Source organism: Balaenoptera ricei, chromosome 11 (assembly GCF_028023285.1).
Source record: "Balaenoptera ricei isolate mBalRic1 chromosome 11, mBalRic1.hap2, whole genome shotgun sequence".
Taxonomy (NCBI): Eukaryota; Metazoa; Chordata; class Mammalia; order Artiodactyla; family Balaenopteridae; genus Balaenoptera; species Balaenoptera ricei.
The window spans coordinates 10546880-10570145 of NC_082649.1; the positions used below are offsets into that span (position 1 = coordinate 10546880).

Here is a 23266-nt window from a genome sequence, read left to right on the forward strand (position 1 = left end):
TTGCACTGGTAGATGGAACTGGCTAGGCCAGTGGGCCTGAGGTGGTGGCCCTCGTTGCTAATGGTTTGCTAAGGAGATAAAAGAACGCTTTGAGGACCAGCGGACCAGCAGCCTCAGAGGCGGGGGCTTTGGGCAGAAGCAGATTGCCTGGACTTGGGCCGCAGGTGATGACATGAAACAACGATTGTGCTGGAGCACAGCGCCCTGGGATCAGGCTGGACAGAGAATGCAAAGTCCTGAACACAGTGCATGTTAATGATCATAGTAACAAGAATACAGTCAACTGTCGTGTGACCATTAAAACGTTTACAAGTAACTTTTTATCTTAGGAAGAAACGCTTGTGTTATTACATTTTTAATGGAAGGGCACAAGAGTGTGTAGCTTTAATATTACATATGCACAAAGGACTGTAAAGAGAAATACCATAGTATTTACAGTTATGAATCTTCCACAACGTATCTACCTGCTTTACTGTTGATGGATAGTGCTGCTGTGATGAATAATGCTGTGAACATTCTTCTTCCATGTCTTTTCATTCACGAGTGCACACGTTTCTGTGGGGGTTGAACCTGGAAGTAGAATCTCTGTGTCCTGCAGTGTGGAAAGGGTTAGCTGCTTTAGTAGTAATGCCAAAGAGTGTCCCAAAGTGATTGTATGAATTTACACACTCACCGGCAGCTTATGAGAGTTCTCATTGTTGCCCATTTCGGTGAACACGTGGTATCATCTTAGCCCTTTTGGGTGGGTGTGTAGTGGTTTCTCAGGATGGTTAGTTGCATTTCCCTGTTTTCTAAGGAGCTCAAGCCCCTTCGCACATGTTGACTGGCCTTTTGTGAATGTCTGTTCAAGTCCCTTGCCCATTTTCTCATGCATTACTTTTATAATCATAAAAATCCTCACATACACAAAACCAAAAAGTATTAAATCGCTTTCTGCCTTGCCCTTAATCTTACTTATCCAAGCAGTCTGACTGAGGGGTAGCTTCTCAACTGGCTCTCCAAAACTGGACGACCAACTTGAAGTAGAAATTGTTTTATCTGTTCCTTTCTAGAGATGCCTATCATTTTACAAATTGTTATTATTTATGCACTTATGTCTTCTGTTAGACTGTTAACTCTCAAACAGTGGCAACTTTTCTGATTCCTCTTTGCATAATACACCTAGCACAGTACAACTGCACACAATAAAAGTTTCTTAGATGAACAGAAAAAAAAAAAAAAAAGACTTTTCTATCCTCAGACTCTCCGTGCCCTGATATCTTCCCATCAAAGCACGTATCAACCTTAAAAGAGCTATGGGAAAGGGCCCACGTTTAAATTTTCAGCCCCCGAGGAAGTGAGGTTTTCTCCAACCCCAGACGTTCTTTTGCTCCAGTCCTCCTTCCCCCTTCTCGGTGGCCACATCTGTGACTGTAATGATGAGGTCATTCAGGTTCATCTCATGCATGCTTGAGGTTATTCAAAACACATTCCATACCCTCCATGGTGAAATATATCACCTCGGAGTCAACAGACTTGTAAAGGAGCCAAGGCTTCATGAGTCAAAGGGAAAGGGGGCAGCTGGCCATCACCCCTTAATTTGGCTGGGGAATTTCACATACCTCCTCTAGAAGTATCCATCCTGAGGCATCGCTGTGCCGCTGAGGAGCTTACATTCACCAGAGAAAGATGAGAGGCTGGCCTTGTAATGTGCACTCAGGACCCAGGAGTGTGGGCCAGGTGGAAGGGCCCTCTCGCTGCCCTGGTGGAACAGCTCTGGGCAGGATCCCAAATCGGATTGCTCGCAACTTAGATTTAGGGGGACGGGACTCTTCGTAGGTTCTAAAGGATATCTCAGGTGATTTTGTTTCTCCCAGTGGAAGAATCCGTTTTATGCACGTGTATGGCTCTGTCAGAGAAAGAAAACATAGGAACAAAAGAGAAGGTGAGCTGCTTTCCATCCTCTGCACTCTCATGGGCTTCTCTCTTCCTTGCAGGCTGCCATTCGGAAGGAGCTCAATGAATTTAAAAGCACTGAAATGGAAGTTCACGAATTGAGTAGACATTTAACAAGGTTAGTATCAAGTGGGGGTTTTTTTTCCCCCTCAAATTATAACATTTACCCCCAAACTGAACTATCCTAGCTGCTTCTGGAGGACAAGTGGTGTGGTGGGTGCAGTGAGGGGAGAAGATAAAAGAAAGATCCATGTGGGGATCCACAGGTTCCACTGTGGTTTCTGAAAGTAAGGGAAGGAGCATGAAAGGCCCAGGCTGAACGCAACCTTCTCAAAGCCTAGTTTTTAACTCATTCAAACTGAAGATCTGCTAAATGCCAGACCACCAACATGGTGGGTATTTATGAGAACATAAGCTGAGGAGAAAAGATCAATTGCCAATTTACAGCCAGTCAGCCGAGACCAAACTAGGATAAAGTACCGAATCCACGTGGGACTTCGGAAGCGGGATCACGCCCATGATTCCATGTGATTCTCCCAGACAGTCGTGTGTGAGGCTACCTGGGGAAACTGAGGCACAGAGAGATAGGAGGGGCTTATACAAGGTCACAGGGCCAGTCAGCAACAGAGCCGCTGACTCAGTTCTTCTGACCCTCTCCTCTGGTGAACATCTGGAGAAACAGTGCCTGACTCGGAGACACAAGGCTGGGGTCCCTACCTTGCTGCTGAGTCCTTGCATGGGCTGAGGGCCCCTGGGAGCTCCAGACTAAACTTCTCCAAAACCAAAGGTGAACTCGGTGGGCCTAAAGTTCTTGAGGGGGTTCTGTGGAGATTTATTTGCCTTTGGTTGGAGATTTAAGCCTCCCTGTGGCTGTCAGAAACGAGGAATTTGAGGATGGAGATCTTGGATTGTCAAATCCGACACCTTTCGCAGCCCCTGGGTCTTGATTGAATTATTTGTTTTCCTAGGTTTCACCGACCTTAACAGTCGAATTCCTCTTGAGTGCTATGCTGTCTTCAAAACATAAGTTTATAAGAACCATAAGTGCTGGTATTTATTCACTTCCCCATTACGATGTAAATCTTCTGAACTACCTTTTTTTAAAAGAAGAAGAAGAAAAGGAAAAGGAGACACAATCAGGATTGCGATGGTTACGGCTCCGTGGTCAGAGGTGCTGGCGCCACCGCTGATGAGGGACTGTGCCCTGTCCCGGGCAGGGCCGAGGGCACCGGAGACTTTCCAGCACTAGGAGAAGCGCCGGGCCTCTCCGGCCAGGCTGGCAGGTACCACGTTTGTTCAGGCTCCGGCGAGCCTTAGGCGACAGACACTTTGGAGGCAGAGTCCAAAGAAAGAAAGCCGAGGCGGTGGATCTGGCCTGGGATGACTGACTGTGCAAAGCGGGCGAGCCGGCTGGCCTTCTAGACTTGGCCAAGTACACTGGTTCCAGGTGTGCCAGCTGGTTTGGGGGCCCCTGCGGAGGAGGCTGCTGAGAGGGACCACTGTCCTCCTCTCCCTTCAGCTATCACCCCTGCCGTGAAGTAAAGGGAGAGCCCTTTTCTGGGGGAGCCTGTGGTCGACAGTGTGTGCTCCAGGCCTGGAAGGCTGGCACGAGCTCCTGTGCCCTCAGGCTGAGCCGGGCTGCCTTCCAGGAAGCTCTGGTTTAGAAGGGGGAAGCCGTCATTAGCAAAGCCCAGCGTCACGGGTGATCTTACGCATACCAGCAGCCATTGGCGGCGTGGTGGTATCGTGCGTGCGAGCATAAGAACCCCTCCGAGGGCATAAAGGCTGGCGTGACACACGGCTTGGCCGATGCTCTTCCTTTGCTCTGCGTGCCCCAGGGCTGGTGGCCGGGGGGCTTGGCAGTTAATGGCCTCTGAGTCGAGGACCGATGCATGCAGGCCAGAAACCGTTCCTGGAAGGCTGCGTTTCCAGCCGCTGGTGGACTGGTCTTCCAGAACCACCGAGGGCCTACCAGGCTTGCTCTCTACTGAAGAGCCTGTGCAGAAGCCCCGGCGTTGGGCAGACGCCAGCCACACGGCCTGTGCTGTACCTTCCACGCCTGCCCCTCCAGGGGTATCCTGCCTCTCCCTCCCGATGCTGGTGAGGGTGGCTGGAGGTGTATCTCCGACCATCCTCCTCACTCGGGACCGCAGGAAAGCAGCGGTGACAGGGTAGGTGAGGGTAGGATGGGCAGTGGAGGAGGGGCCTCTCCAAACGCTGACTGCTCTCTGGAGGAGGCCGCTTGAGCTGCTGCCGGTTTCCTTCCTGAGGGAGCCTGTAGGGCCCTCAGCCGTGCAGCTCTGCCTGGCGTCCTGCCGTGATCCTGTAGTTCCCGCCAGCTCTCCCAGTGAGGGCTTGCTCCCCGCCTCACAGGCCCAGGCTTCAGAAAGATGCCAAGCTTGGGCTTCCAAAAAAAAGAGTTAACTGGTCCCCACCCCAAAACGCGTGGGATCAATTTACTCTTGGGCTCCACAGCCATGGGTGAGGCCAGTTCCTTTTCCACTGGCGCTCACGGTCCCCACCACCCCCGTGGCCGGCGTCACCGTGCACCTGGCAGGGAGCTCGGGGCAGCGTTCGAGGCAGTGCCCAGGCAGTGCCCGCCGGCTGGTGCCAAGCTGGCGCACGCTTTCCTCGCATCGCCTGGCGCCCAGCCCCAGGAGGACGTGTCACCCCATCCTTTTTTCTCTGAATGTTGAACCCGCATAGTTACCGCCATGGGTGGGGTGACTGATTCAGGGAAGATAGATAGGGCCAGGGCTGTAGCGTGGCTGTAAACAGCGTCTTCCCGAAAGGCTTACTGACCTTTGAATGTGCAGATGGCACGCCGAGGGACGTGGGGCTCCGTGTAACTCTTCCGCGGCGGCGCGTCTTCCGGGCTGAGGTGCCCGCCTGGCCAGGATCTGAGTCTGGGCTCCCTGTGGCTCGTGGTGGCCTGGGGCGACAGTCAGCCTTCCCCTGGCCCAGGAGCGAGTCCTAAGGGACCTCACTCCGCTGCCTCGACGCCTCGCAGAGGCCAGTGGCTTCTCTGCTGGCCTTAGTGCTGGGCCTTTCAGATTCCCTGGGAACATGATGCCTAAATCGGGTTCCCCGCAGCTCGCCAGCGGTCCCGGGTTCCCGCCCGAAGTGCCCTATTGTTGCAGCCACTTTGTGCGTGGAAGAAACTGAACGCAGTTTCTACTTCTCCTCCTCCAGGGCAGCCTTTTCCGGAAGTAACTCCCTGCAAGTGGAAGGGTGCCCCTCCTGTGTCACCACCCGCGAGCTGGGCTCTTCCAAGCCCGCTGTACGCAGCCCAGCAACTTCCGTAGGTCAGAGGATGAGCCCTCTGCTGTCTTTCCTTCCTTGAAATCTTGAGGTCTTTATAGAAATCTATCCAAATTTCCTTTTTGCCACATTGTTATGACAATTGAAAAATGCGTTTCTTTCCAAGATGACGATTCCATATTAAGGGGGAAAAAAAAGATGGGCTGGCTGGCTTACAACGCATCCCTTTTCTGAAAAAGCTGCAGTTTGAGCCTTTTTTCACTTGCGTTAGCATCAGAAGAAAAACGTGAGATTTCTCAAAATGTTTCCCTCTCGAAATCAAACATCGCCCCGAAGTCCCCACCCCATCCACGACAGAAGAGACTGCCATCAGCCTACTTACTGTTTCGAAATTGCTGATATATTCCTCCCCAAAGGCCCTCAAAGCTCTGTAAAACTTTAGCCTTTATGTCAGATTAGAGAAACCAAACGACGTGACGGTTGATGTGATGAAAACCTCCGAGCTTATTTTTCTCCTGCTTACGAACGTGTATTTATATTTGCCGAATGAAAATCGTGGTGTGTGCTTCGGTGAATGGAATTTCAGGCTCTCCCTGTGCACAGCCAGTGGGCGAAGGTCACCTTAAACAACTTTTTCTTCCCATTTGTCTGTTGATCCCCAAACCGGTTGCTTTCTTCCAGTTGCTTCCCGGGTGTCTGTACATAGTTTGTCCTTGTACCAGAGCACTCTCCTGTGTTCTGCTTTAACAGCCAGCGGCTGTATGAGGAAGACAGTGTGAACAGAACACAAATTAAACTGGATCTCTATGGCCTAGGTTTTGTACATACAGAAACTGCATGGTATTTAAATTATTGTTTGTCTCTAATGATGTATGCAGTTTCTTTAAAAACAAACCAAAAAAAAAAAAAAAGTCCTAAAAACAAATCATTTCCTTGACTCCTGTGTTGTTTTATCGACCACCAGCAGGAACCACTGAAAAGTCTTGGTTTGGCTGGGGTAGGGGTCGGGGGAAAGGGTGGAGGTCAGCGCATCGGCAAAACAGCAAGAGTTATGGAGACACAGAACTAGCTCATGTTATCTGGTACTATCGGGGAAGGAAGGACTGTTGGACACAAATAACTTTCTAGATGAGTCCTAGCGTACAAAAGTTTTCTTCTTCCAAACATCTTTTAAAGAATATCTAAATGTATTTACCAACTTTCTGTCCTTTAGTAACCTGGGAATGATGAATATAAATTACTGCCCCGAGGGGAAAGCCCCCGGCAGCTTTGCTCTTTGAGTACTTACATCTGCCCCCTTTCTTGAGCAACCTGAGAATTTGCTTTATAGGACAAAGACCTTCTCCGCTCAACCTTTTGGTCCTGTCTTGTCTTTTTTGAAGGTTTTAGGGGAAGCAAGAAGGGCTGCAGTGCTTGCTGGCTGCGTTTTAGGTGGTGGGATTGTTGATAACATGCCCTTGGTCTGGTAACCTAGGAAGGTGGCTCTGGGAAAGAGGACCTGGCATAGCGCCGTTCCCCTGCGCCACTGCCAGGAAGCACCTGGGCGTCCTTTCAAAGTGCAGATGCTGACTCCGAGGTCTAGGTGGGCCTGGGATTCTGCATTTCCAACTAGCTCCCGGGGCATGCTGATGCCCCTGGTCCAGGAATCACACTTCTGAGCAGCAAGGGCGTGGGAGATCAAGCCAAAGGGAGCTGCCTTCCCTGTGCCTGGGAATCTCCAGCCTCAGAAGATCGGGGTGACCACTTCTTATAACAAGCGGGGTGCACTGCTTTTTTCTTTGCTGAGCAGCAGCGGCAAAGCCCTACTGGGGGTCAGTGTGACTGCGTCACAGTCTGCGCAAGCTCTCACCTGTGCAGGAAGAGGGACGCCAAGCTGGCGGGGCCACAGCAGAGAGCGGCAGCAAGCGGTTTACAGAAAGGATTGCAGGTTGCAGGCTAAGAGCTTCTCCATCATTCTGCCGTCTCCTCACTCCAGAATTCTCTGACCTTAACAAGTCAGAACTTGACTGCAGCTGCCTAGGGGAGTGAAAGGACTAGAATGAGAACAGCTCCAACAGGCTCTGGCCTGCAAGACGGAAGGAAACTGGCCATCATCCTAAGAGAAAACTCTTTACGAAGTGAAGAAGGTCATGGCTACACGTTCTCAGTAGGTAGAGGACCTGGTGTGTCCACCCTTGGATCATCGTATGACGAAGTGGTGGCCCTGCCACGACATCTAACTGGACAATTCCGGCCACAAGTCACTTAATTTCTCTGGCCTCAATGTCCTCCTCTGGAAAGTGGGGACACTGAACTGGGTTGTCCTGTAGTGTCCTTTAGGACAGCAGCTTTCTAAGATTTGGGTTTATCTGAATTTTTCAAACACTAAACTTAAGTCTTCAGGAAAGAGTAAGCTTTGGGTGAGTCCTGCTGGGGAAGGCTCTCGGAGAAGAGCTTGGATGCCACGCCTGCCACCCCCCCCCCCCGCCTCGGGCTGGCCTCCTGGAGGGCTGCTTGGCACTGGGCCCTGCGCTGTCGCACGTGTCGTCGTGGGGGCTTGTCCAAAAACTGCTGTCAACCGGATTATGCCGTCCCGCCTCCCCCTTCCTCTGGGCAAAGCATCCTGGAGGGGCTTGTAGGCTTGAGCAGTGATGCTTAAGAAACAGCCCACTGTACCCTACAGCGCCCCAAGTTCAAGGGCACCTCAGATGTGGGTACTTACCCCTGATTATTAATGCAAAGGACGAGTTTGATGCTGGGAACGTCTCCTGGCTGGCTCCACGGGGCCTAAGCGCTGTCCTGGCCTCAGATGACTCCATGTCTACACCTACCACTCAGACCCACCCTGAGCTCCTGACCCAGGTGTCCAAATGTCACAAAGCAGCAGTGTGGGTCAAATCGACGCCCTGGAGTCAAATTCTGGCTCTTCCACCCCTTACTAGCTGTGCAACTTTGGACAAGTTACTTAATCTCGCTGTGCCTCGGCTTCCTCATCTGTAAAATGGGAATAATGGCACCTATTTATAGGCCTGGCAGGATTAAACATGTGTAAGGTGCTCAGCACGGTGTCTGACACAGAGTTAGGCCTTAGTAAATGTTAGCTCTTGAGGACCTGGCCAAATGGTGGAGCAGGAAGACCCTGAGCTCACCTCCTCTCGTGGGCACAACAAAATTACAACAGTTTACAGAGCCACTGTTGATGAGAGAGACTGGAATCTAGCAGAAAAGATCTTCTACAACTAAAGATATAAAGAAGGAACCACAACAAGACGGCTAGGAGGGGCAGGGGCAGGTTTAGGCAAGACCCACACCCCAGGGTGGGCAGCCCACAAAAAGAAGGATACTTACAACTGCAGAGGTTCTCCCCAAGAAGTGAGGGGTCCAAGCCCTACATCAGGCTTCCCACCCTGGGAGTCCTGCACCAGGAAGACAAGCCCCCAGAATGTTTGGCTTTGAAGGCCACCAGGGCTGACTTTCAGGAGAGCCAGAGGGCTGCAGGAAATAGACTCCAATTTTAAAGGATGCACACAAAATCTCACACTCCAGGACCCAGGGAAGAAGCAGTAATTTGAAAGCAGCCTGAGTCAGACCCACCTGCTGATCTTGGAGAGCCTTCCAGAAAGGCAGGAGGCAACTGGAACTCACACTGGGGTCACAGACACTGTGGCAGCCATTTCTGGGAGCTTGTTCTACCAGGAGAACACTGGGGCTGGCAAGCACCACTTTGGAATCCTCTCTAGCTTCTCAGCACCAGCTTCTTAGCTGCTCTGCCAGTCAGCCTGTCAAGAGTAGTACTGGGACACCTCAGGCCATGCAACTAACAGGGTGAGGATACAGACCCACCCACCAGCAGGGCTGCTGCCTTAAGACCCCCTGAGTCCCCAGCTGCCCAGGGACACAGCCCTGTCCAGAGGGCCCAAGACCTGGCCCCATACACCAGTGTGCCAACACTAGCCCTGGGACCCACCCACCAGTGGGCCAGCACCAGCTCCAGGACCCCCAATCCCTGCAGCCAGACACCAGGATCCAGCTCTGCCCACCAGACTGCCAACACTAACCCCAGGACCAGGCCCACACACCAGTGGGCAAGCATCAGCCCCAGGACCCCCTGGGGCATGGCCCTGCCCACCAGCAGGTCAACACTAGATCTGCGAACCCTGGTCCCCCACCCCCAGAACGCAGCTCTGCCCACCAGTGGGCCAGCCCTAGCCCCAGGACACTCTGGGTCTCAGGACCCAGCCCTATGAACCAGCAGCCTGGCAATGAACTGGACCAGGGGCCAGCCATACCTACTAGACTGCCAGCAGCAGTCAGCTGACCACAACAGAAGAACCCGGGTAGCCCACATAGGGGGCACCCCTACAACATACAGCTCTGGTGACCAGAGGTGAGTGCACTGCTGGGGTGCATAGGACGTCTCCTACAAAAGGCCACTTCTCCAGAAGGGTCGGAAAATGTAACCAACCTACCAGATACATAAAAATAAAAACAACAAATTAGGCAAAACGAGGCAACAGAGGAATGTGTTACAAGCGAAGGAACAAGATAAAACCACAGAAGAACTAAGTGAAATGGAGACAGTCTACCCAATAAAGGTTCAAGGTAATGATCATAAGGATGATCAAACAACTCAGGAGAAGAATGGATGAATACAGAAGTTAGGAGTTTTGAACAAAGAGTTAGAAAATACAGAGAAGAACCAAACAGATGAATACAATAACTGAAACTAAAAATACAGTAGAAGGAATCAACAGCAGATTAAATGATAGAGAGGGACAAATTAGTGACCCACAAGACAAGAGTGGAAATCACTGAGGTGGAACAGAAAAAAGAATAAAAAGAAATGAGGACAATTTAACAGACCTCTGGGACAACATCAAGCCTACTAACATTTGCATTATAGGACTCCCAGAAGGAGGAGAGAGGGAGAGAGAAAGGGGCAGAGAACATATCTGAAGACATAATAGCTAAAAACTTGCTTAACTTGGGAAAGGAAATAGACATCCACCTTCAAGAATCACAGGACCAAACCAAAGAGGATCATACCAAGACACGTGGTGATTAAAATGGTAAAAATTAAAGATAAAGAGAATATTAAAAGAAGGAAAATGAAACAAGTTATGTACAAGGGAACTCCCATCCGGCTATCAGCTGACTTTTCAGCAGAAACTCTGCATGCCAGAAGGGAGTGGCATAATATATTTAAAGTGATGAAAGGGAAAAACCTAGAATGAAGACCACTCCACCCAGCAAGGCTTTCATTCAGATTTGATGTAGAGATCAAAAGTTACACAGACAAGCAAAAGATAAAAAGAGTTCAGCACCACCAAACCAACTTTACAAGAAATGTTAAGGGACGTCTCTAAGCGAAAAAGAAAAAGCCACAACTAGAAACATGAAAATTATGAACGGTAAAAGCTGATTGGTAAAGGCAGTACAGTAAAGGTAGTGAATCAACCACATGTAAAGCTAGTAGGAAGGTTAAAAGACAAAAGTAGTAAAGTCATCTATATCTGTGACAAGTAGTTAGGGGGATACAAAAAGTTGTAAAATATGATGCCAAAAAACAGTAAATGTGGGAGAAGGGGAGTAAAAATGCAGGGTTGTTAAAATGTATTTGAAATTAAGAGATCAGCAATGTAATTACATATATATATAGATTGCTATATATAAACCACATGGTAACCACAAACCAAAAATCTATAATAGATACAAAAGAGACAGGAATCCAAACATAACACTAAAGATAGTCATCAAATCACAAGGGAAGAGAATAAAAGAAGAAACAAGAACTACAAGAACAGCCACAAAACAATTAAGAGAACAGCAATAAGTACATACCTATCAATAATTACTTTTAACTGTAAATGGATTAAATGCTCCAATCAAAAGACAGAGTGTTTAAATGGATACAAAAACAATACCTGTATATATGCTGCCTACAAGAGACTGACTTCAGATCTAAAGACACACAGACTGAAAGTGAGGGGATGGGAAGAGATATTCCATACAAATGGAAATGAAAAGAAAGCCAGGTAAGCAACCCTTATACAAAGTACTGCACCAGTTTACATTGTGACATGCTAGGCCACAAAACAAGTTTCAGTAAATTTAAGAAAAATGAAATTCATATCAAACATCTTTTCTGACCACAATGCTATGAGATTAGAAATCAAGAAAATAACTGCAAAAAAACACAAACACATGGAGTCTAAAACAATATTTTACACTAAACTAACAGTGGATCACTGAAGAAAAAATCAAAAAATACCCAGAGACAAATTAAAATGTAACACAGCAATCCAAAAATCTATGGGACGCCGCAAAAGCAGTTATAAAAGGGATGTTTATAGTGATACCAGTCTACCTCAGGAAACAAAAACCTCAAACAACCTAGCCTTACACATAAAGGAACTAGAAAAAGAACAAACAAAACCCAAAGTTAGTAGAACGAAAAAAAGCAAAGATCAGAGCAGAAATAAATGAAATAGAGACTAAAAAACAATAGAAGAGATCAATGAACCTAAGAGCCGATTCTTTGAAAAGATAAAATTGATAAACCTTTAGCCAAACTCATCAAGAAAAAGAGGGCCCAAATCAATAAAATCAGAAATGAAAAAGGAGAAGTTACAACCTATACAACAGAAATACAAATGATCATAAGAGATTACTATGAACAACTATACACCAATAAAGTGAACAATCTAGAAGCAATGGACAAATTCCTAGAAATGTACACTCTCCTAAGAATGAACAAGAAATAGAAAATATGAACAGACCAATTACCAGAAATGAAATTAAGTAATAAAAAACTCCCAATAAACAGAAGTCCAGGACCAGATGGCTTCACAAACACTTAGAGAAGAGTTAACACCTGCCCTTCTTAAACTATACCAAAAAAATTGCAGAGGAAGGAATGCTCCTGAACTCATGCTGTTAGGCCAGCATCGCCCTGATACCAAAGCCAGAAAAGGTATCACAAGCAAAAAAGAAAATTACAGGCCAGTATCACTGATGAACATAGATGCAAAAAATCCTCAACAAAATATTAGCAAACTGAATTCAATATTGCATTAAAAGGATCATACATCATGATCAAGTGGGAGTTATCCCAGGGATGCAAGGATGGCTCAACATCTGAAAATCAATACGATACACATTAACAAATTGAATAAAAATCACATGATCATCTCAATAGATGCATAAAATTCAACATTCATTCATGATTAAAAACTCTCAAAGTGGGTATAGAGGGAACATACCTCAACTTAATAAAGGCCATATATGACAAACCCACAGCTAATATCATACTCAACAGTGAAAAGCTGAAAGCATTTCCTCTAAGATCAAGGATGCCCACTCTCACTACTTTTATTCAACATAGTATTGGAAGTCCTAGCCACAGCAATCAGACAAGAAAAATAAAAGGAATCCAGATTGGAAAGGAAGTAGTAAAACTGTCATGTTTACAGATGACATGATACTATTACTTAGAAAATCCTAAAGATGCCACCAAAAAATAACTACAGCTCATCAATGAATTTGGCAAAGCTGCAGGATACAAGATTAATATACAGAAATCTGTTGAATTTCTATACACTAACAACAAACTATCAAAGAGAAATTAAGAAAACAATCCCATTTATCATTGCATCTAAAAGAATAAAATACCTAGTAATAAACTGACCTAAGGAGGTAAAAAACCTGTACTTGGAGAACTATAAAACACTGATGAACGAAACTGAAGACAACCCAAACAGATGGAAAGATATATCATGTTCATGGATTGGAAGAATGTTGTTAAAATAATCAAAATACCCAAGGCAATCTACAGATCAAATGCAAATCCTATCAAAATACCAAGGACATTTTTCACAGAACCAGAAAAAATATAAAATTTGAATGGAAACATGAAAGACCCTGAATAACCAAAGAAATCTTGAGAAAGAAGAACAGAGCTGGAGGTATCACACTCCCTGATTTCAAGATATACTACAAGGACAAAGTGAGAGAGTGGCATGGACATATATATATATTACCAAATGTAAAATCGATAGCCAGTGGGAAGCAGCCGCATAGCACAGGGAGATCAGCTCAGTGCTTTGTGACCACCTAGAGGGGTGGGATAGGGAGGGTGGGAGGGAGGGAGACGCAAGAGGGAAGAGATATGGGGATATATGTATATGTATAGCTGATTCACTTTGTTATAAAGCAGAAACTAACACACCATTGTAAAGCAATTATATGCCAATAAAGATGTTAACAACAACAACAAAAAAGATATACTACAAAGCTACAGTAAGCAAAACAGTATGGTACTGGCACAAAAACAAACACAGAACAGAGAATCCAGAAATAAACCCAAGCACTTATGGTCAATCTACGACAAAGGAGGTAAGAATGTACAGTGGGGAAAAGACAGTCTCTTCAGTAAGTGTTGCTGGGAAAATAGAACAGCTACATGTAAAAGAATGAAATGAGAACATTTTCTCACACTATATACAAAAATAAACTCAAAATGGGTTAAAAACCTAAATGTAAAACCAGAAACCATAAAACTCCTAGAAGAAAACACAGGCAGAACACTCTTTTTAACATAAATTGTAGCAGTATCTTTTGGATCTGTCTCCTAAGGCAAAGAAAACAAAAGCAAAAATAAACAAATGAGACCTAATTAAACTTAAAAGCTTTTGCACAACAAAGGAAACTACTGACAAAACAAAAGGCAACCTAAGGAAGGAATGGGAGAAAATATTTGCAAATGATATGACCAGTAAGGGGTTAATATCCAAAATATATAAACAGCTCATACAGCTCAATATCAATAAAACAACCTGATTAAAAATGAGCAGAAGACCTGAATAGACATTTGTCTAAATAATACATACGGATGGCCAACAGGCACATGAAAAGATGCTCAGTACCGCTAATCTTCAAGAGTAATGCAAGTCAAAAACACAATGAGATATCACCTCACACATGTCAGAATGACTATCATCAAAAAGATCACAAATAACAAAAGTTGGCAAGCATGTAGAGGAAAGGAAACCCTAGAACACTGTTGGTAGGAATGTAAATTGGTGTAGCCATTGTGGAAAACAGTATGGCGGTTCTTCAAAAAACTAAAAACAGAACTACTATATGATCCAGCAGTTCCACGCCTGGGTGTATATATGAAGAAAACGAAAACACTAATTTGAAAAGATACATGCACCCCAATCAATGTTTATAGCAGCATTATTAACAATAGCAAAGATATGGAAGCAACCTAAGTATCCATCAATAGATGAATGGATAAAGATGATATAGTATATATATACAATGGACTACCACTCAGCCATAAAAAAGAATGAAATGTTGCCATTTGTAACAACATGGATGGATATGGAGGGTAATATGAAATAAGACAGAGAAAGTCAAATGCTGTATGTTATGACTTATATGTGGAATCTAAACTTAAAGAAAACAAATGAATATAACAAAACAGAAACCGACTCAGATATAGAGAACAAACTAGTAGTTACCAGTGGGGAGAGGGAAGGGAGGAGGGGCAAGATATGGGGAGGGGATTAACAGGTACCAAAAGTTAATTAATCTTCAAAAATATGATTCTCTTGACTATAAAAAGAAAACATAGTGTCTTTAGATTTTAAACTTCAAGCTTTGCTATCTTATGTACAGCAACTATGGTTTATGACTTCCTTACAAAATAATGTAAAATTTGCAACACTAAGCAAACCTACCAAGATACAATTATCCATAGTTCCCCCATTGGATTTTCATATCTGAGTTATCTACCAAGTTTTATCATTTGTATTTTTCACAAAATGTTAATTTCATATGTGCTTACACTTATATTCTACTTTTTCAGTTACCTTTCTTACGTGAACAGTTTCTTAGTCTTTAATTTTTTTCATCTTATATAATCCAATAAACTGATATTCCATAAAAAAATTTAAAATAAATGTTAGCGCTTATGCTTGACACATACGTTTCACAAGCACCTCAAACTCTGTGTGTCCCAGACTATCATTTTCCTATTTTCAAACCCCACCCCCTCTGCCCCAGTCCCGTTCTCCTCTTATTTCCTTTGTCAGTGAATGGCATTACCTAGACGTCACCTCCCCCTTTCCGCTTCCAGCTGATCGTGAACACTTGCCAGTTAGTTCTAGAAGCTATTCCACTGCTCTAATCAAGGTCCTCATCTGCCTGCATGTTCACACTCACGGTCTCCATACCTGTGGCTTTAGCCAGGCCAACCCTGCTGCCGGTCCTCTGGCCAAACACAAGCTTCCGCACACCCCTCTCCCGCTTGACATTTGCAGCGGGCCCCACTGTCCTACCCATAACATCCCAATCTCCAGTCCACCGTCCTCGGAACCAGTGTGGCCGGTTCTCCTGCCTAGGAGTCCCGGAGCAGACCCCCATGGTGTGTGTGGCCCGGGAGCCCTGAGAGGGGGCTGTCCATGTGACCATGCTGTGGTGACCACCTCAGGGACAGCCAGCGCTAACTAGGGGCTTCGTGGACTTAAGCTTCCCTGAATAGAGTCCAAGAGAGGCTTCACTTCGATGACCTCAGAACTCTATTGAGGAGCCAGAATACTCATACATACCAAAAAAAAAAAGAAAAAAAAGCCACGGTATGAACGACTAGTTGTCCCCTGTGTACCTGACTGTGGCACCCCAGTTTCCAACTGCAGTCTGGGCACTTGACTCCTGTTGCTGCCACCATCTGCAGCTCCCAAATATTAAACACTCACTGCGTACCTGGCACCGCGCTGCACCATTTTCACGCACAATTTTATTTAATCCTCACAATGCCTCACAGCTTCCAAAGCCACGTGTGTTCAGCTCTAAAGCATTGCTCTTAACCTCCCTGCTAGGCCGATGCATGCGTTGCTTCGCCTCCGTTTTGTTGAGTTCACACTCTCTCAGCTTCCATCCGATTATCCCAGTTCCCTGTCTTAGGTGATACCATCATCTTGTGACACCAAGAACCACAGATCAGGAAAGATACCCAACTGCCTCCCAGCCTCCAGGTAGGGAGACGCTGTTTCCTTAACCTAGCTCCTCCTTCCCCCTCCTGTACACTGCCTGCCTGTGTGCCCACCAGTGGGGACCTCCCACCACGAGCCTGTCAGCCAATACTTATGACTTCCTGCGAGGGAAGTGATGTCGAACGAGGCTCTTGCACGGCGTGGGTCCACCTAGCGCTGTGGCAGAGGCAGGAAGAGAACAGCACGCCGCTGGGTCCGCAGAGGAAGAACACATCTGACACTTAATCAGTCGTGGGTGGGCAGCCAGGCCCTTTCCTAAGTGCTATTTTTGGTTTTAAAAAAAGTTCTGCTCCTTATGTGCCATTAATCAAAAAATGCTCTCATTTCATAATAGGAAGCCATGATCATCCAATCATGAGGTTTAATGCGAAGGGGTCTTGTTACGTGAACTCATGAATCCGTTTGCAGAGGAAGGAAAAGTAAACCACAAAAGCAGAATTTAACTGATTCTTCTCCCAGGCTGTGACAACCAGCTAAGAGGCATGCTACTCTGAGCTGGACTTCCACACACCCATTTCTTTTCTCCTCCATAACAGATTGCGACTTTGCATCTTGTGATTGCAGAGGTTCAGTGTTTCCTACGTGGTGAGATCATTGCTGTTTTTTTATTTCTTTAATTAAGCGCACGCACACACACACACACACGCGCGAGACAAAATGATGGAAGAAAGAGAGGACGAAAAATTCCATCTGTTCCTTAATTACCAACCTGGAGTAGGATGGTTGTCACTGACACCTTGTCCAGGGCGGGTCTCACAGGGGGGTCCATGCGAGGCTACATCCTTATGAGGCCTGTGATTTCAGAGTCTCCACCCAGGAGAAGGCAAGCCCGTCTCTTCAGCTACACAAATAAAGATATTTTACACATGAGTTGGGCTTATTATCTCAAACTCCCCCCACGATAGAATTAGGGTAAAGGCCTTGGCCCCCCTGGCCTTGTTCACACTGTGTGCTGCCTTGACGTCTGGGTCGCAGGGACACTGTTCCAAGCCAGCATTAAAATGCTTCCTGTCACCCCCGCCAGCCTCAGCCCCTGCTCCAAACCCTCCCAGCCGGGGCAACACAAGGAAAGCCCCTGGTCGCAGTTTAACTGTCTTGGGTTTTCCGCAGTTCTCTCCTGCTGACCTGGTTACGACAGCCCCGCCGTCCCTTCTTTCGTCCTAGAAAGTATGCGCAATACCCCGCTCACGTCTAAGCTGACGGAAGCTGCTTCTGAGGAAGGGACTGGGGCCGGGGTGGAGGGACAGTGGCCGTGCATCACATACCCTCCTGTCTCCTGGCTGTCTTTTATTCTCACGTGCACAGAGCCCTTTCCCATTAAAAAATTTAGTTACAACTATTTTTCAAAAAGGCGGGCAGGGGATTGAAAGTACATACCTGTGCTGGTTGCCTCTGTCATCCCTGAGCAAGGAAACTGACCCGTGTGGACCATATCCACTCAGACGGACCTTGTTTCAATCATATCAAAACATCTAGGAAGAGGCCGCAGTAAGGAAATGCAGGCATTTTCAGACCATCTAGCGGCTGGTCAGAAAGATGGAGCCCCACGTGGCCCAGCTGTGAGACGTCCCCTCCGCAGCGGCCGGCAGTCCTCTTCCGGCCTCTGCTCTCCACTCTCCGTGCAGGGAGGTAAGATGCCTCTTGATAGTTTCAGTTCGTCGTAAGGACATGGTTTTTGCCCTCCAGGGACCCGCTGGCACCGCGTGAGTAGAAACAGGGCAGGTGCCCAACGTAAGGAATTGGGGTGGGCAAGAGAGGAAGATGGAGAGAGATGGCTTCAGGTCTGGAAGACGGTTGAGAGAAAGTGGCAGCAAAACGGTGCTCTTGTTTGGATGAAGGAGGTGCGGACAGCTGGGCTGTGGCTGAAGACCTCCCACTGCAGGTTCCAGGCAGCAGGAGAGAACGCACACTCGCTGCTGACCCCCCTGCCCATCCGGCTGCTCCAGAGGAAGGAGCCGGGGCGCAGTCCTGCGGGTTTCAGCAGCAAAGCAGTGCGGGAGCCGAGATGCTGCCGGCCACCTCGCAGGCCTCGGCCTAAAACTCAGGAGCTGGCGGCGGAGGGCCTGAGGCAGGCTTCCCAAGGCCCAGCTGAAGGCTACTTGTGCCGCCCCAGTTCCTCTGAACAAAACCAGCCTCTCATTCATGCGGACGGGGCACTTAGTCCAAGCCCTTTCGGTTCCAGCAGGGCGCAGCGCTCTGTGGCCCTCGGGGCACCAAGGTGGGCACCTCCAGTGGAAGCACTGAAAGGTGCGTCAGCGCCTGTACCCGAGCTGCACCCCTGCATGGCCCCTCGCTGCTCACATCAGCGTCGGCCACTGCGGCCAATTGGTCTTTGCATCCTCCCCGTTATCCTGAGACCCACCCCTCACCCAACACCAGCAGAGTGAGTTCTGCACCTCGCACTGTGTTGGACTCTGTCATCCATCACCCCCATTTTACGGGGGTGGGGACTGAGGTTAAAGGAACAGGATCATACCACTAGGAAATGGCAAAGCTGAGCTGAGCACCCTGGGCTTCTGACCCTCAATCCAGTTCCCCTGCCTCTACATGACTAGGGGAGCCCACAAAGGGTGCTCAGAAGGATGAGTTTTAGACACAGATTTAAACCCGTGTCTGCCCTGCTAAACTGCGCCTGCTCTGGTGGGGTCAGTTACCACTGGGTTTAGCATCCTTCACGTAATAGGAAACCTGTCAAATACTGGCTGAAACAACCGGATTTTTTGTTTGCTTTTTAATGTAAAGGAAGTCTGGAGTTAAGTACGGAAGGGCTTGTGGTACCATCAATGTGCCACAGCTCTGTTTTTTTGCCCCACCATCCTTACCATGTGACTTCCATCCTTGAGGTTGCCTCATGTCCCAAGATGGCTACTGGAGTTCCAGTCATTCTGTATGTGTTCCAGGCGGGAAGTAAGAGGAAAGGTTACCTGACCGTGGAGTAAATCCTCTGTAAATAAAAACCTTTTCTGTAAGCCCTACCTAATAACTTTGCTTCTATCTCATTGTCCATTCCTCTGCATAAAGACTGAGAAATAAAGTTTTGTTAACACACTCCTGCCTCAAATAAAATTGAGGTTTGGTTAGTAAGGAAGGGGAGGATAGATATGGTTGGTTGGCTGCCACAGAGCTACCCTCAGTAACGGGCTGACTTGTGATAAGGTGAGAGTGAAACCACCTCCAGTGACCCAGCGAGGAGAGTAAATAATTCATAGGACATCTGTGTCTCACTACTGAGATTATAAGGTACTTCATCAAAGCCTGAATATAAACTTTTAGCAATATCCCCAACATCACCTAGAAATGAAGCCAGACTAATTTAAAAACGAGAAAATGGCACAGGCAGGTAGCATTCTCTGTAGCTTCTTTCTTTCTTTAGCAATCCGGGTTAAAGCTCTGACAAGGTACAATGTGAAATCTACAGTCCCTAGCTCCTTGCTATTCAAACTCTGGTCCCCAAGGACCAACATCATCAGGGAGCATATTAGAAATGCAGAACCCCAGGCCCCACCACCGAGCTACTAACTCAGAATCCAAATTTTAACAGGGGCCCTAGGGGATTCCCATGTACGTAAACTTTACAAATGCAGGACTTAAAGAACCTGAAATGGGCCTCTGATCTCCTAGAACACTTCTCAGGAAGCATCCTAAGATGTTTAGCGAGACTGTAAGTCACAGTGTCACCTCTCTGAAGACAGCACACATTTTACCTGTTATCGCTTGTGACTCAGTGACACCTGATGTTTACTGAGTGCTTACCATGCGCCAGGCACTGACACGAGGGTACTGTGTGTCCTTCTGCATTTCACACTCCTAACAATCCTGTAAGGTGGCTACCATCACTATCATGTTACACAGGAAGACACGGTGCCAAGGTACCCAGCCAGCAAGCTCCTCAGGGGTGTTAAGGCTCAGAGGACAGATAAGGGCAGTGTTTCAGGATAAGGGAGAAGCTTGGTGTGGTGAAGCACGCTCTAGACAGGGATGGGAGCCAGGATGCCTGCGTTCTAAAGGCTTCTCAGCTACCAGTGGTGACCTCGTATAACCGCCGTCACCACCCAGAACCTCGCTTTTCTTATCTGAGTACTGGGGAGGGGAGTGTCGACCAGGTGACTGGCACGCTTTCCTCCAGCGGACGTTCCTCAAGTCCAGGTGTGCCTCCCTTCTGATCTTGAAGTCAGTCAGCCTTAGCAGCTGCCGACCCTGACTTTATCCAGATTCACCCAGCTGCCACCAGGTCTGGCCAGAGCCCAACTCAGTCTACAGACCCAGATGTTGGACACCCCAGGGGACGCATACATCTTTCCAAGCAATCAGAGGCGAATAAACACAGCTGCTGCCAGCCGCCCCCTGCCCCCGCCCCCAGCCTTCTCACTGGACTCAGGTGCAGGGGAAGGAACCAGGCAAAGCCCACTTCCCGTAAACTTCCAGAATTAGACTTGATCGGAAACGTTGCCAAGGAAACACCTGGCCATGCCAGACACTGCTTGCCAAAGCTGCCAGTGGGGTAGTCCCACTCTGCCCACCTCATCTGAAAGGGCTGGCCATACCACCCTCAGACTGGTTGGCAGAAACCAGAAATAAGCAGTGAAGGAATACCACTCAGATGTAGTTCACGGTGGAAGGCGCCTGGTACCCCTCCTGGCACCTCTTCAGGGCATATCCGGTCAACAGATTTGTCAAATGGAGTGGGAGCTTTTGATGGTGTCTACCAGTTCACAGTGGCCCCTGTACAGTGTCCGTTGCTCACTGGCCCTGCACTGCCATGGACACAGGGAGGCTCCTGGTGGCCATGAGTCTGTCTCCATGGGGATGGATGATCGATCCACAGGCAGCACCAGACCCAAGATGGACCACAGGCCCTTTCCCATGGATTTAGGAAACAGGGCCAAGAGACTGTCTCCAGAATCTGGACCTGTACCAGATAATCTTAGGACCTCAGGGTAAGGCATCTTCCACCAGAGCAACCCGGACAGCAGCGAGAACTAGCAGACACACAGAGCAGGTCAAAGATAAAGGGGGCCAGTCTCTTTAGTCCTGTCCCAGATTCTAGTCCTACCCCAGATTCTAGTCCTACCCCCGGTGGGTTCTGAACCTCACCCCCTGTATCCTGTGATCAAGTCTCCTTGAGCAAGCCAGCTCCAGAACAATTCTGTTACTTGTCACCAGAGGAGTCAGGCATTCATGTATTCACCTAATACTCAGGGAGAGCCCAGGCAGGCTGAGATGTCCTTGGCACCGAGGGAAAAGAAAAGAATAAGACATGATCTATACCCTCAAGGGGCTCACAGGCTAGTGTGGGATATAAACAGGTCATTCTAAACCAATGTATTAAATGTGGTAAAAAGGACACAGAGTACCATGGAAGGAAACAAGCCTAGGGCAGAAGCCAAGGGGCAGAGAGCCGGGAGGGCTTCCTGGAGGAGGGGATGCTTGAGCTGAATCATAGAGATAGGAGGATGCAGCCCCACAGTGGGGAGACAGTGTTCCTGACCAAGATGATACCAGCATGCCCAAAGATGGGTGGGGGACAGCACGGTTTCAGGGAGAAAACACATATGAGGAACTATATACTAGGTAAAGCAGAAGTGTGCAAAAGGGACCAAGACACATGCTGGACGCAAGAAGCCTGCTTTTTAGGGGGAAACCACATGGAGTTTAATTAAAGTTCGAGACCACCAAACCAAAGACTCCTGAACCATTATGCGTGAAACATTACAGAAGCTCAGAAGCAGGAAAAGGCACGTGCAGCTTGGAAATCAACGAGGGGAAGTTTCCGATAGGCCTTGAAGCACAGGGCGGATTCAAACAGAGGCAGAGCCTGGCCACACGCTTGCAAACCACGCTATTCAAAATGTTCAGCGTTCCTCAGAGCTCTGTACTTCCTAAAGTGCTTTCACATTAAGCTCACCTGATGCTCACAGCAAGTGGAGGAGGAAGCAATTCTAGCACCTTCCTGAAGGTGACGGGGAAACTGAGCCGCAGACTGAGTGATCGCCTTGGGTCACAGCACTAACGAGTCAGCGCACAGGCTCAGACCCTCCTCAGCACCCGCGCCTGCCACGGCTCTTTGTCACTCTTCCATGAATAAGAGAAGGGGACAAAGACCCATGCGTGGCAGAGTAACTCTAACTTTCCTCCAGCGCTTCTGGGCAAGCCCAGGTCGCCTCCGCCCTTGTGTGGCAGCTCAGGAGTGAGAGGTCCTCTTAAAGACTGAGAAAACAAAACACATACTTGTTTAATATCTGTCTTCCCTGCATGATTCCAAGCTCCAACAGGGCAAGTACAACTTAGCAATTAAACTCAGTACCTGGGCCATTAATGGGAGTGTGTTCAAATCTGTTTCATGATTGAATGAGAACGAAGAAGAGAACAAGCGAACCACACAGAATGGAAAGGGGAGAGAGAGGAGGTGGGGATGCAGGCCCGCCGGGGCATGGACACAGCCTTCTGATAGAAGCGAATCATCCAGAGCTCTCCTCCTCACTGCCACCCTCACAAGCCTTCATGGTGTTAAGTCCAGAGGGCGGGGGGGCCAGGGAAGAGATGCCAACATTTCCAACAAGTACCCCGTTGCTACTTGGTAACACTCTAGGGAAAGAAGGGTGATGGGAGACGAGCAAAAAGAGACCAAACAGGAGGCTCAGAGGTTAGCATGAGCTCCAGCAGGCCCGAGCACCTCTGTATGAGTTCCTGGTAAACTACAAAGTAATCCCTACGCTTTAGGTGTGATTTTGAGGTCTGAACCCCAATCGCCTACTGTGCTATTCTACTAGGAGTTCTGCTCGGTCGGGACAAGCTTCTTGAAGGATTTTTTCCTTGTCCTCTGATCACGTTCTCCAACCCCCGCTCCGGGTGGTGGCCCTACAGTGAGACCAGCCCCGAGTGAGGAATTGTCACCTCACCTAGCGAGGAACTGCCCACTCACTTTTTAACCTCCATAAGGCAAGGCTGGCAGACCAAAAAGGAAAGGGAGTGGGCTTCCCTGGTGGCGCAGTGGTTGAGAATCTGCCTGCCAATGCAGGGGACACGGGTTCGAG

General features: G+C 47.9%; 1 protein-coding gene and 1 long non-coding RNA gene across 4 annotated transcripts in view; one reads left to right on the forward strand and one right to left on the reverse strand.

The window, feature by feature from the left end:
- Positions 1-6105, forward strand: part of LOC132374341 (phosphatase and actin regulator 1) — a 299168-nt gene extending 293063 nt beyond the window's left edge. For all 3 annotated transcript variants that reach the window (XM_059937944.1, XM_059937943.1, XM_059937945.1), the window contains 2 exons: positions 1977-2053; positions 2904-6105. In XM_059937944.1, the coding sequence (XP_059793927.1) occupies positions 1977-2053; positions 2904-2919 (93 nt within the window). In that variant the 3' untranslated portion in view covers positions 2920-6105. The remainder of the gene's footprint in view (positions 1-1976; positions 2054-2903) is intronic.
- LOC132374342 (uncharacterized) lies at positions 373-17692 on the reverse strand. The gene is made up of 5 exons (XR_009505644.1): positions 17610-17692; positions 16942-17073; positions 7046-7212; positions 1602-1888; positions 373-592 (listed from the first exon to the last, which is right to left on the reverse strand). It is a non-coding gene; the product is annotated as an uncharacterized LOC132374342 (long non-coding RNA).
- Positions 17693-23266: the final 5574 nt, after the last annotated feature.